This window comes from Sinocyclocheilus anshuiensis, unplaced genomic scaffold, assembly GCF_001515605.1.
Source record: "Sinocyclocheilus anshuiensis isolate Anshui unplaced genomic scaffold, SAMN03320099.WGS_v1.1 scaffold201, whole genome shotgun sequence".
NCBI lineage: Eukaryota > Metazoa > Chordata > Actinopteri > Cypriniformes > Cyprinidae > Sinocyclocheilus > Sinocyclocheilus anshuiensis.
The window spans coordinates 1,085,297-1,100,754 of NW_015537959.1; the positions used below are offsets into that span (position 1 = coordinate 1,085,297).

General features: G+C 37.3%; 1 protein-coding gene across 4 annotated transcripts in view; it reads right to left on the reverse strand.

Moving 5' to 3' along the window:
- The window catches only part of LOC107666537 (regulator of G-protein signaling 17-like), a 35,479-nt gene that overhangs the window by 19,220 nt on the left and 801 nt on the right, over nt 1-15,458 (reverse strand). The window contains exons 1-2 of one of the 4 annotated variants that reach the window (XM_016457952.1): nt 14,196-14,302; nt 7,118-7,225 (exon numbers count right to left, since the gene is read on the reverse strand). The exons of 2 other annotated variants lie outside the window; for them this stretch is intronic. In XM_016457952.1, coding sequence (XP_016313438.1) covers nt 7,118-7,132 — 15 coding nt within the window. In that variant the 5' untranslated portion in view covers nt 7,133-7,225; nt 14,196-14,302. Of the gene's footprint in view, nt 1-7,117; nt 7,226-14,195; nt 14,303-15,458 lie in introns of those variants that run through there. One more of the 4 variants, XM_016457943.1, reaches the window with a different exon arrangement.

Consider the following 15,458-nt stretch of genomic DNA (forward strand, 5'->3'; position numbering starts at 1 on the left):
TCCTAATTAATGCTGTTCAGTTGCTTTGACACAATCTGTATTGTTAAAAGCGCTATATAAATAAAGGTGACTTGACTTGACTTGACCTTTTTTCCTTGGAAAAAACGCTCGCAGTGCACGCCGATTGCCCCCTCGGAGACATCGCGTGCATGCTCTTTGCCCAAACAAAACAACGCATAGATCGTGTGTGTCATCAGATGTTAAACAACGTCAACATGGATGCACACTTCCTTAAATGCTTTGCTAGTGCTCGCCATAATGAGATAAATAGAGATCGCTCTTACCACAGAAATGCACGCTTCAAACAAAACAGTCAATGAAGACGAAGAAGAGAATGATGTGTAGCTCCCGGCGCCTATTTATACTATAGTCGCACCGGTAGTGACGTCATGGCTGTCGCCGGCCAACGAGTTGGTGTTTTTTCAATGTATGCTTCAGCCACGGGTCACGACGAGGTGTTCCCCATAGCGACCCCTAGAGGACGCAGTTCGAAGTTCCCATGAAAGGGAACCCAGCATTACGTTTACCCAGAGTTTACAGTGACAAGTTTCAAGTGTGAAGAGCCCAAAAGACAGAGAGATAAAGAGACACGATAGGAGAGGAAGTGTTGTAACTCTTCAGATGTTGTAAGTGGCACACGGCGGTTGAAATCTAATGAGTCAGCCGCCACCTCTTCCTCTTTCTAAATGCTCACCTCTCACCAGATCAAACCGGATGTCCTGACAAACAATGAGTCCACAACACCACATCTAACGCTCATGCTAACATCCGTGCACAATCCCACATGCCCCCTTCATCAGATAACATGCACGCCAATATCTCGGCTCAACACAGCTCAATGAGTTAGCTATTTGCTCATCTAACACATCCGGTTTAATTTACAGTAGCCTCAAGATGTAGATTAGGACATTTCAGCAAATACACTGACAAAATGGGTGTTTACTTTGGGATTTACTTTGAAACAATGTTTACTCAGAAATTGCTAGTGAGCTTTAAAAATCATTTAAAATAAATAGCAAATAACATTGAATTAAATGTTACATTTTGAAGCAGAAAGGCTACTTTAGTATTTTTGTAAAACATACTCCAATAATCTTTGTTTACAACTTTAAAAAATACACTGTAATTCACTTATACTGTATATAATATTATAATACTATTAAAACATTCGGCAGTAAATGTTATTGTTTTTTTAAGAGGTCTATTATGCTCACCAAGGCTGCATTTATTTGATCAAAAATACAGTAAAAACTTTAATATTGTAAAATATTATTGCAATTTAAAATAATAATTTTCTATTTTAATATATTTTAAAATGTAATTTATTCCTGTGATGTCAAAGCTGAATTTTCCGCATCATTACTCCAGAAATCATTCTAATGCTGATTTGCTGCTCAAGAAACATTTCTTATTATTATCAATGCTGAAAACTAGGGATGCACCGATACCGATAGCCCGATACTGGTCTCCTGTACTCGTACTTGTTAAAATGCCCCGATACCAAACGCCGATACCACGCAGCATGTGATAAGCGCCATATTCAAACAAAGAAACACCGACAACAGAACAACAGACAGCAGAAAGGAGTTAAGGATGTCTACTATGAAGTATATGTATGCAATGAATATAATGTTAAACATTCAGTATTAATGCCTGTATAGCTGATGTGCGCGAGCTGATAAACAAAGCATGCTGAGTGGATTGAGCGCGCGGCGGCACAGATGCGCGAGCTTGTCGAGTGAATATATCTTTCTCACAGACATCACTGGAAAGTTTGTAGTTCGGTCGGATGTCAAAAACAAGTAAGTAAAACAATGCACAAGTTACTTAACGGTAGGGAGAGAGAGAGAGCACGCACTTCTGTTGTGTGATCTTTGATGTTCACACACTTAGCACACGCATCATTTGGATTAAAACTAAATCGTAAAAATAAGCCCATTTATAGGGGCATTCACTATAAACGTCATTTATTTTCAAGCTTAGTCATACACGACTTTCTGGCGAAAGTGAATCTAGCAGCCTGTGTGAAATGCGCTAGGCTGTACTATAACCAACTAACTTTATACATACTCTTTTGGTTTCTGTACCCAATATTTAAAAAAATTTACAAAAAAAATAAAATCGGTACTCGGTATCGGCAAGTACCAAAAATAAAAGTATCGGTATCGGGCGAGTACTGGGAAAAGTGGTATCGGTGCATCCCTACTGAAAACACTTGTGCTGCTTAATATTTTTTGTGGAAACCATGATACATTTTTTCATGAATCTTTGGTAAACAGAAACAAAATAACATTTATCTGAAATCAAAATCTTTTATAATTGATTATAAATGTCTTTACTCTCACTTCTGATCAAATGCATGCATCCTTGCTGAATAAATGTGTTAATTTCTTTTCAAGAAATCTTACTGAGTAATAGGTATATCAGAAAATCTTACTGAGTAATAAGTATAATCAGAATAGCAGGTCAGAATAGCTTTATTTGACATTAGAAAAACAAAAAAGTTTGAGCAACTTTCCGCTATTTACTCAAGTTTACATGACAAGAAGCTGAAGTTTCTGTCATACCAGTGTTTGCTAATAACATTGACACATGACACTTGAGTGACTTCTGAGCTACCATGTGCCACCTCAAGAGCTGGTATTAAAAATCAGAAGCGTCCTGTGCCCGTGGTTGCAGTCCGTAACATGTACCAGCTTCCTCTGTGACTCAATACAACAGCCCCTTCTCCTTGCAGCTTATGGGGGAACGGGGCAAATGTGAACTGTAACCGTTACAGTTACAACAAGTCTAAGCTGGTGACTGAATAAATAAATTTATTTTATTACGTTAGAAAGTGCTCTCTAAGACTACAGGGGCCTTTCCCGGATCCACCAATTCTGAATAAGACTAACAGTGTTTCAACCTCCTGCTGGGAAACTCCAAAGGGAATTGAGAAACAGTGCTGTCAGCCTCTTTTCCCTTCAATAGTGGATGAACTCCTCACATGGCATCCCATGATCACTGATACACTATGTGATTCTTGCGATCATTAACTGTACTAGTCCTGAAGCTTTAGGGTGTCTTATGTCTGGGCGCATATATGAGACGAAAATGTAAAGAGAACTAAAATTCAATTTAACCGGTGACATTAGAAGTAAACCGCTCCACATTTGTTAGTTACAAGCAAAAACAAGGACTTAAGATGTACAAAACACAGTGAAAAAATCAGAAAAGCATTAGTGGTCTACAAAAGTAAGAGTTCAAAATAGAAGGAGTTGCCTCACAGAAACAATGAGAAGAGGAAGTGGTTTTATTGAAGAGCAACCGCAGCAGATCAGCGGCCCACCAAGAACTGGCTATGTTTTGGTCTTAAATCACTGAAAACACACATTACAGCCATTTCAAGCAACACAGAGCTGTATTTGTAGCTTCTCTTTTTTTCCATCACATGACTAAACTATCACATTTGTTTGGAGGTTACAGCATGAGGCTGAGCAGAAACGCTCACACTGCAAACTCATCCAACTATCGACTGGGCAAACTGGGTGACGTCAGTTCACTTTTCAGTATGAAACCAAATTTAAAAAGTTTAACAGAGTATCTCTAACGATTAGCTGCTAGCACATGCATTACTATAAAGATGTCATTGAATAGAATACAACAGAAGCTTTAACATGCGTTCATGCCATGTCGCAATTACCGTAATTATTAGATGACAACCTAGACGTTCTACCCTGAGCTGGAGTAATCAATAGACAAAACCTTCATTGATCAACTTTTAAAGTTTATTTAGCTGTTTTAGTAGCTACATTAACATGTATAGTATGTCTTTTGTTTATTTTGAGATTAACCTTGCATTACTAAAGTGCCCCTATTATGCCATTTCGACCTTTCATGCAATGTGTAATATAGCTGTCTGTGAATGTAAACTATCTGCAAAGTTATGAAGCCGACGGTGCATGGTAAATAAATTTATTGTCTCTCAAAAAAAAGAATCGACTCTTAATCACCTAACCAAGTCATCAGGAATTCGATTCCCACTTCCTTACACTACTGACAATGGACAATGGACCTTTTTACCTATAAAATTTCAGCAAAATTGATGTGGTGTGGTCACAGAAGGTCCATTGCCCACTAACTTATAGGTCATTTTCAAACTAAGCAGCTTTATATTGTTCAGCATGGTCAATTCTCATGTTTAAAGTTTAACTAACTTAAATCTGATGTGAAATCCATCTGGGAAAGTGTTTTGCCTCATGCATCCAGCATCCCTCATAAGAAATTCAAGATCACACAGATTCCTATTGAAACAACTGCATTTCTCCTGTGGAATTTCGCTTTACAAAGGTTAATAAGACCTCACCTTAAAACAGGAAATAATTAATTTCACAGTCTATTGTTTATTTAACATTATATGCAACATAATTTAAAATTTAATGGCTGTATTTACATAGCAATTAAGCCAACATTTGTCATAAATCAAATATGTTGGAGGTATGGTTTTTAAATTGTCGTTAAATTGTGTAAGTTTCATGATTTCAATTAAGTATACATGCTTTTGATTAATAAAATTGAATTTAGAATAGAAAATTTCAAATGGAAAAAAAAAAACGGAATCCAGAAAAATTTATGTTGTTATGGAAAAAGCTGAATTTGGAAAAAAATAAAACGGCATTCATAGGGCCCTATATCTAGATGCAGGGGCTAAAAGGGTCATGCTAACTAGCTAAACCTTGACCACATGATTCCACTAAATAAAAGAACGTTTCAGTATACAGTGTATACTGTGCAGTATTCAGTACACTAGCATTCTGTTCCAAACATAGCCCACAAAGTTCATGCATGATCACTACAGCACACCAACAAGGTGACTGTGAATCAATCCTTGTAAGACTGGAACCTTTAGCTTTTTGGAAAGCAGCCCAGATCCACTAGACTACACCACCTCCATCCCTTTTAAAAAAGACATAGCCGGTTGTTTTCTAAAAGGAGTATCAAAACCAACAGGCTTGAGATCACTAGCACAGAGCACCCCCAACCTGGCATCAAGCGTGAGAAACTCAGGGATGTCCTGAGGGCAAGAAACTCAACCCAGCAGAGGGGGAGGGAGGGAGAGAGAGAATGTGCACTGATGTTCGGCTTTATATATAAATATATGAGTCAATCTTTAGTCTATGGAGCTGGGAGGAGCTCTGCAGAAAGACGTGCGACTAAATAAACTGCTGGAGATATGAGTAAGCTTCTCTGTGCTATTAAAGACGAGGAAAACTCCCTCACACACAAACAGAATGAACGTCTGTCTGCTTGTCTGTTTTTAGATCTAAATCTCGCTTTCCTCTAACTTTATCCAGATGCCATGGCAGACTGGCCATGAATCATGTGACTTATCACTCCCTCTGCTGACTTCTCCTTTCTGTCTCAGCTTTCCAGCAGTCTTTGTCTCTTGATGAAGATCTCTGGATCTCTTGTTCTCTTCTGCTGTTCGGTGAGCTTTGATAGACCGGGACTAGCCAAGGAAGTGTATGTGTGATTTGAGAAGTTACACATGTCTGAAAATGTCAGAAATATAGCAAAACATCTTCAAAATGTGATAAACTGTCAAGAGCTTAAATTAAAATGCAAACATGTCAAAATATGTATTTAGGAATGTAGTAATTATAATTAGCTTAATTTAGGCTCACTTAAAATAAGTTTATTCTTTTTTTTAAAGTTTTTTTAAGTTTTAAGTTTATTAAGTTTTTATTAAGGTTCTAATACATTTGTGTGTTTGTGTGTGTGGAACAGGAAAGGAAAGAAGGCAAGAGGAAAATAAAAAAAAGATGAAAAAGGAGAGGATAGCAAAGCAGAGGAGACCAGATGGGATGTGAGAAGACGAGAAAAGATTAGGCAAGAGGTGAGGTGAAGAGAACAACGTTGAGGAACCGAGAGGAAAGGAGACTTGAGCAAAAGAGGAGTTTGCATGCTGCAAACAACTCCAGCGACAATCAGAATTCTTCTCTCAAGTATTATACACAAAAAGCATTGTCAGTTAAGAATAGAAAACACAAATAGTGCTAAACATCAGGAGGTTGGCTGATATATGCGTTTATCCAGGACCAGAAGTAGTCTGCAGACATGTTTCACATTTCTGCCATGATTTTGAAGGGGAAATCTCTGGAATTAAGTTAAACTTAGTAAAGTGCAGCAGACTGAGCTGGAAGTGCTGCACTCTGGTATCTTTTTATCAAATTATCCAAAACATTTAAAGGGGTCATATGATGTTGCTAAAAATAACATTATTTTGTGTATTTGGTGTAATGAAATGTGTTTATGAGGTTTAGTTTTAGGAGAGAGTGGACCAGTCTTAACTTTTATAAAGAATATCTCTTTGGGTTTGAGACTTTAGTCTTTGCAACTTTAGGGATCTTATCTATTCACGAACAGCTTGTAACACAAATTGAAATCGCATCATATGATCCCTTTAAAAGGCGAGTTAAACCAAAAATTGTGTCATCATTTATTCTCCTTCACGTTGTTTTCTTCTGAAGAACACGAAATAAGACATTTTGAAGAATTTTGGTAACCAAATTTTGGTGACCTTTGACTTTCATTGTATTTTCTCAAAATATATTTTAAGTTCCACAGTTCATACAGGTTTGAAACGACACGAGAGCAAGGGGACTTTGTGAATTATGGGCATTCCAATTCCACTCTAAAAGCAAAGGTTCTTTATTGGTCTCTGTGTTTCTATGGTATGAACCTTTAACATCCACGGAAACTTTCCATTTCACAAAAGGTTCTTTATATTGGAAAAATGTTCTTTAGATTATTGAAATGTTCTTCATGAACATTATTGAAATGTTCTTCAAAATGTTCTTCTTTTAAGAACTGTTCACTGAGAGGTTCTTTGGGCAACCCAAACGGTTCTTCTATGGCATCACTGCGACCCCATTTTGAGCCTTTATTTTTTAAGAGTGCAATTCTGTGTGGACCTGGATTCATTGAACAGTTTTCATCAGTATCTTATCAGGACATCACAGTAACCAAAATGAAGAAAGCACATCAAAACACTCTTCAATCCACTCACATGCAAATAAACCACCAAAAAAAAAAACACCGCAAACACAAACAGCAATGATAGAAAAAGGCCAGTTACCAGAATGTCCATCATGGCTTGGCGGAGGGCAGCCTAGTCTTAAAATCCTCAATGATGTTAAATGCCTGGACACATGCATGTCATCCCCCCGCAGGCCGCGGACCTCTCCTTCACACACAAACACATATAGCACGGGCCGGAATGCACAGGAACACACAAATAGGGCAACAGTAAGACACACACAGATAGGGAGAGAGAACGGTGAGGGAGAAAAAGAAAAACAGACTTTATATTAGTCATATCAAGCAAATGTTCACAATTAAATCTATGATTTTGTGTTTTATGAATTAGGCTAATTTAGTCAGGCTGGCATGTTAAGTTTAATCATCTACTAAAATGAGCATATGGTAGCAGAATGTGAAACGTTAGGTTTTTTTAATTATTAAGGGAGAGATTAAAATAAAAACATTTTCAACTAAATAAATTCAAGGCAAGTAAACACTCTGGATGGATGGCCAGTCCATCATGGGAATTTTATCATATAAATGAATAAATCATGGAAAAATCACCTTACAAAACACTCAAACTTACAAAAATATTTCACACTGTGAACTAAATATGATGCAATAATGCAACACGGTTAGACTTGCCTCCCATTGTTCCAAACCCCTCCTCCACATTTACTATTGTGAAATATTAGTACAATTTGAAATAATTGTTTTCTATTTCAGTATGTTTTAAAATTGTATTCCTGTGATGCATAGCTGAATTTTCAGCATCAGTACTCCAGTGTTCAGTGTCACATGATCCTTCAGAAATCATTCTAATATGCTGATTTGCTGCTCAAGAAACATTTCTTATTAATATCAATGTGTAAAACAGCTGTGCTGCTTTATTTCTGCTGCTATTTCTGTGGAAACTGTATTTTTTTCAGGATTCTTTGAAGAATAGAAAGTTCACAAGAACTTTTTTTAACATTATAAATGTTTTTACATTTATTCAATTTTGATCAATTTAATGTATCCTTGCTTAATAAAAGTAATTTCTTAAAGAAAAGAAAATAAGGACCCCAAACTTTTAAACAATACTGTAAATAACTGTATATTAAACATGATTCATTGTGGAGATATTCATGAAACATATTCATTGTGGACAGAGAAAGTACTTGCTGCTGGAATCTCATCTCATGATCTCACAGCTTTCCATAGCTTAATTTGACATACACAAAATTAGGTCTTTGGAGTGTTCCCATATTTCCTGACCAGTGAACTTCCATGATTTTTCAGTTACTTTTATGTTTGTGATGACTAGATGAGGAATGTTAAAATCATATTACAGAGACTGCACTCACAAATATTGAAGCAATACAGAACATAATTAGAATGAATATATATATATATATATATATATATATATATATATATATATATATATATATAAAAAGAAAAAATAAACACTGAAGTACAGTCTGTTCAGTAGGTTGTATCTCAATGTCATAGGTCACATCTGATTTTCACAACCAATGTTTTCTGGAGTTTCTATATTTGGAAAGCTTTGGTAAAACGTATTTTCAATGTTTTGTTGGCTGATCTATTTACATCAATGTACACATTAGCCTTTTTTAAATTCACATCGAATCAATTTTGGCACCCAATCCTCTGATCCATACTGTACAGAAAATATCATACAAATGACATGAAATCAAATCTACTCTGCTACATCAAAGTCTAGTATGTCTAATACATTTTGAGAACTTAACCAATATCGAGCATTACTAAATCACCATGCATCACTTGTCTAAAATGTCAAATAAAGATCTGCTAAGATTCGGCCACAAATCATGATTAAATCCAGATGTTAAACCCCAGATGTTCAGCCAGCTGCCACAATTCTGTGCCACCATCAGATACACATAGATGTGAGCTAAAAGGTCAATCAGTCCATGACCCAATGAGCAACTGGCATATGATCTTGAATATGACAGAACATTGTACTTTTATTCATATTTATATTTAATTAATATTCATGTTACTATTAATGCCTGTAATAGTGCTTCTACAAAAACTACTGCTAATACCATTATAAGAAGGACACATATAATGTTACTTCCCCCATATTCTCGTTAAAAAACAATGAACTTTTAATCTCACTATAGATCAGGTAGACGGATACTTACATGGCTGCAGGTTTTGTGGGGTAGATAAATATCTCTGGACTGTCAACTAACCTCTACTAGATCATCTGGAGAGGGGTTTGTGACTACATAGGGAACTAAAGGCACTGTTGAGTCTGCTATGGCCAAAATCTCCTACTTCCCTTTTGACTCTGTGAAGGAGAGAGGAGGAAGGGGAGCTACACATAAAAAGAGGAAACGGTCAACAGAAGACTGGGGAAGAAAAGCAGACATTGGCGAGGACATGCGTAAGAAAAAAGCAGAGATGGAAGGCAAAAACATGAGCGCTCAAAGTAGGAGGCAGTGGTCTCTGTTAGCCAGCCTCTCTACGGACACAATGTGATGTTTTAGTGATGCATTATGAAATGGCATTTGGAAACTTGAAAAATGGCATAACCAAACTGGTTTTCAGTAGTATTCCGTCATCATTTATGTTCCAAACCTGTATGACTTTCTTTCCTCTGTGGAACATAAAAAAATATATATTTTGAAGACTGTGCTGGTTGCTCTTTTCCATGCATTTACATAGAATGGAGAATAGAGCTTTCAAGTTTCAAAAACAACTCAAATGCACCATAAACATTTAAATCAAAAGTGGTTCTTACGACTCCACTCGTGAATCTATTGTATGAAGACATGCAATTGAATAGTGAGAGGAACAAACTCAAGTTATCATTATTCGAGATAATTAACATTTTAATCTTCTCACAGCTGTTCATTTGAGAATCACTGCTACCGAATCACCAAGTCAGTGAGTTGAATTCTAAAACAGAATCTGTCAATTTCATAAATGAACCATTCAGACTGATTTTGTGAACAGAATCAACTGATTTACTGAAATTAACCTACTCAAATTTATGGTTTGTTCAGGAATCAGATGCATGAGGAAGAAAAGAGTGGGATTTTAAGTTGTTTTTGAGTAACAACTTAAATTTCAACCTATTTTTTACACAATGGAATGAAATGAAAACTTCAGAAGGCTTAGAGTATTACAAAAGATTTGCACCACTTTTTGACACTTTTTTGCAACCTTTTTCTGAAGAAAGAAGTCTGTTTATTGTAACTGCATGGAAAATAGTGATCAGTATGAAGTCATACAGTTTTAGAAAGACATGAGGTGGGTGAGTAAATAATTTTGCAAGACATGATGGATCGGAATGGAGAATGAGAAAGTAAATTAATTTGTAAATTTAGTTTAAAGTGAGAAATAGAAACAGGAAGTACAGAGGAAAGTGGCAGACAGAAAAGAGTGAACAAAATGAGGATTGTGAAAGAGAGAAAAGACAAGAGGAGGAAAGAGTAGTGTGATGAAAGAAAGAGAAAGAGAGACAGAGAGAGAAATGGCTCCAGAATGACTCATGGGTCCTCCTTAAAATCGTTTTTTCTTACAACGACACCAGGCTAATCTGTTGGGGACTTGCACTCCAGACTTTCCCATCAGACCAAAACACAAAAACCCACAAAACAACAATGGCGAAATAAACTCTTGCTCACACAAGTTGTACACTTGAACAGGTTCTAAACTGAAGGGTTGCGTCCCAAAAATTAGTTCTGTTCTGACAGGGTTATGGACAGCAGGGATATAAACAATGCTAAATGCAACATAAATATGTTTCATAACACTATATATTTGATTATGGGAATATAATTTGATGTATTTGTTGTCAAAAGTCTCCCCAGGGGGCACCTTGATGTCAATTAGTATCAATTTGACATCAAATGTTAGTCAATACAAGATGCTGAATAACATCATTTTAAGGTCAGTTTGGACAGCAATTTCTTGGGTGAAAATATTAAGTTAATACTCGCACTGAAATTGGTTTAATGTACGCCGCAGGCCAATGTGTTTGACATTCAGTTTACATCAAATCAATGTCATGGTTTAGACGTCAAAATGATGTCACATGGACATCACATTGACATCACATTGACATCAATGATTTGTGTGTTTGATTGATATTTATTTCATAATATTAATTCTTTGTCAGCCTGATCTAGTTTAAATAGCATTTTTTCTTAACTGGGGCCTTGGACAGCATCGGTTTGCCACATCTCCTTTTGAAACGTGTCCCAGTGGGCAAATGATGTTCAAAAGAACTGAAATTGACATCAAGCATTGACGTCAAAAAACAGGTAAAAAAAAAAAAAAAAAATCCAAATCAAACTGACGTCAGAAACTTGATGTCCATTTCACATCCACACACTCATGTCCTTTCTAATGCCCATTCAATGACAAAGCCTTCTCTGCTGTTTAACACCACACCTGTAGATGGCGCTATGCTAGTAGTGACGGTCTGCTTCAAAAGCATTGAAAATCATAAAACAAACCGTGACCTTGTGTCCAGCTCACGTTCTGTCACTCTCAGGTGGGTGCATGTCATGTAATGTTAAACAAGTTATCTTGGGTAACTTTTAACGCTTAGGCTACAGTAATCGTGTTTCAATAAAATATGACTTTGTGCTATGACTATTTCTGGTAGTTTTTGTGTATGCATGGCTCTACCACATGATAGGAAAACATTACATTTACCATTGTAGCACGCATGCACACGGCTATTTCACTTGGTAGTTGTACTCCATTTTGCAGTTAAAACTTGTTTCCCGGCTACACTGTCCATATATCTATAGCCCTGTATGATTTCTGTGATGCAGACAACACGGAAGGAACCACGGAATCCAGGCATAAAACCACAATTCACTGTATAATACGGAACGTCACAGAATTTGGCCAATTTTGAATTTAACAATCAGAAAGTAGCGCTGCACAGCTAATCAAATTCAAATCGTGATATGGACTAATGTCAGTAATTATTCATCTGTTGTTCTGCGGTCTTTGTTCACAGTCAGAATAGGTGCATTTCTTTTTTAAATTTACATTTGTATTACTGATTTGAAGTTTGTCGAATAGAACCTTTCTTTCATTGCATTGCTTTTGTGTCATTATTTTGGTGGTCGAAAGAACAGCAGTGTGTGGATGTCAAATGGACGTGAGGTTTTTGATGCCAGTTTGATTTGCATTTTTGACCAATGTTTGATGTCAATATGATGTATTTTCAACACATAGGTGCCCGCTGGGTCAAATCCAATGAAACTAGATGGTATTTTGTCCAACATTCATCTTTCACTTGCTATAGTCAAACTTTTGAGTCACAAGTTGCTTGACATGACCTCATCCTTGAAAACCATGAACAAAACTATGCATGATGTAGGAGATGTCTTTATCTGTTAAACTATTTGAATGTTTGCTTCACAGACGCTCTTTTGGCTTCTCTGCAAAATGACGTCACTTTCCCAACATCAAGTTTTACCCCAGCATATAATGTGAATACAATGCCTCTCTGAATTATTTTGACAAGCAAGATGTGCATGTCGAGGCTTGGTTTTGCCAGGCAATGATACCGGCATTGTGTTTCATCATGAAACAAGCAGCATCATGAAAAACAATCTTGGTTGTTCCCGGACAGCATTTGTTCCTTTAACAATGTTCTGACAATTTAACAACCCAGTCCTTCCCTTTTTATCTTTATTGATCAATAACCAGTTTTACACGTAAGGCTTGTCAAAAATACCGAACACTTTTACTATACCTAATTCATCATTTAACTGACATTTAAATCAAATAAAAAAAATGCATCTAACGGTCTCTCTATAGAAACCAAAAAATACTGATGATTCGTGTGCAATTTGAAACTACAACGCATTGGCACACCCGTCATTCACAAAGTTCAACACATCAGAAGAGTCATTCATTGACGAATCGACTACACTGGCCAGAGCGCTCTGTATGTTTGTTTTTGCATTCAGCCAGCAAAGACGAGTTCACTATCTTTTTATCTTATTATTCTAAGCAACACATTTTATCATATTTGAATTCAAAATCAACACAAAGAAACGCAAAAAGAAAACATGTTCAGGTCATGACTGAACTACACAGATTTTCATCCAATCAAATGTTCTCTAGAATGAGATGTCCCGCCCCCTAATACTACTTGCAAAATAAATAAATAAATAACAGTTTCAGGTGTCTGATCAAGCAATAAGCTATAGCAATAGCAACTCACAAAAGCTACAGTAACATAACGTCAGCTGTTTAACTTTAGCTTCTTGTATGTAATGTAAAAATGGCACATTTGCAACTTGCAATTGCGACTCAGTTTTGTTTTAAAAGGAGCTGTGTTTGCTAAATGGTGTTCTGATTGAATTAGGGCTTCAGAGAGGACGACTGGCCCCTTATGAACCCTACACAACCCCAAAGGGTCTGAATACTTAGGACCATGTGATATTTCAGTTTTTCTTTTTTAATAAATCTGCAAAAATGTCAACGATTCTGTGTTTTTCTGTCAATATGGGGTGCTGTGTGTACATTAATGAGGAAAAAAAATTAACTTAAATGATTTTAGCAAATGGCTGCAATATAACAAAGAGTGAAAAATTTAAGGGGGTCTGAATACTTTCCGTACCCACTGTGTATATATATATATATATATAAAGCAAGCCTGTCCAATTATCTTGCTTAAACTTGCATCAGCAGAGGAAACAATTTTTTTGTTTGTTCTTAAAGCACTAATAATAATCTTTTTAGTTTTTTTTTTTTCAAGGCTTTAATTCCCTGACATTACATGTTTTCCTCAGAAAAGCAAAGGTACTGGCCATGGGCACTCTATCTCTGCTCACATTTTCAGGAGACAACAGTCTGTTTTAATTCATGCCAAATGAACCACTACAAGATAGACAATGCAAACACAATGCTCTCTGTGAATTAAAGAGTGTGACTGTGTGGAACAAATGAAGTAAGCTCACTGAATCTCATTCCTGGTGCAGCAGAGATGCTGAAGATATCAAAGCAGTGGAGTTTGACTGGCATGCCCACGTGGAAGCTTGCTTAGTGTTTAAAAACATGTCATTCTTTCAGCTAAACATAGACCTCATTGTTGTCACCGCAAACTAAGAAGGCTACATACTTACATCAAGTATCAAGTATTTCGTCAAGTATCAGACATGCCTGGGATGCGGTCAACAACAAAAAAAATCCAGGCTTGACTTCCTCAGAGAAACCAAAAGTTCACGTGTAGTCATTGGGGGGAAGTTGTGGCCTAATGGTTAGAGAGTCGGACTCATAACCCAAAGGTTGTGGGTTCGAGTCTCGTACCGGCAGGGATTGTTGGTGGGGGGAGTGAATGTACAGCGCTCTCTCCCACCTTCAATACCACGACTGAGGTGCCCTTGAGCAAGGCACCGAACCCCCAACTGCTCCCCGGGCGCCGCAGCATAAATGGCTGCCCACTGCTCCGGGTGTGTGTTCACGGTGTGTGTGTGTTCACTGCTGTGTGTGTGCACTTTGGATGGGTAAATGCAGAGCACTAATTCCGAGTATGGGTCACCATACTTGGCCACATGTCACATGTCACTTCACTTGATTGGACATAAACACAGTGTTGCCAACTGCTTTCAATTGAAAGTAGCTAAAACTGGTAGCTAAATGTTACTAGATGACATCACAATGGCAAATTCTCTGATCTATATAAAGATGAACGTAGATCAGTGGGCAAGATGAGAACTTGGATAAGGTTTGTCCAAGAAGTTGCTATATTTGTCCCTAAACTTTTGAAAAAAGTCTCAAAAGGGGCGGGGAAGTCGCTAAATCTAGCTACAAAGTAGCTAAATTGGCAACACTGCATAAACATCTCTTAACCTCGGGAATTCTCTCTCTCTCTCTCTGACGTCAGAGCTGCCCGAGCGCTGTGTCTCCCCTCCGTTTCTGCAGCGACACGCGCGAACGGGCCCCGCCCCCTCCCGAACGCGGCGACGAGTACGCGCACACAGAATTCATTCACCCGAAGGTCCCGCGCGTGCATCGCGAACGCGCTTTACTACACAGCCAGCTAAAGGGGAACAAAACATCTTTCGAAACGAAACCGACACGCGAATACACACAAATAAGGCTTTCGGGTTTTATTCTAATTGCTTACCTAAAATACGCGGTTATTTAATAGAAACGCACAAGTCAAAGGCAGTGACAGATGATAACCAGAGCTTTATCCTCCCCCACTTCCTAGATGTTTGATTTGAAAATATCCCCCTCATACAACGTTATAATCCGTGCATCAGCGTTCACTCTCCGTTGCACCGAAATACCCCAAATCATCAAAAAACAACCCATACTGCTTAACGGATAGTGATTTAAAACCGAAATAGGCTATGTCATATGAAATAAATAATAATAAAAAC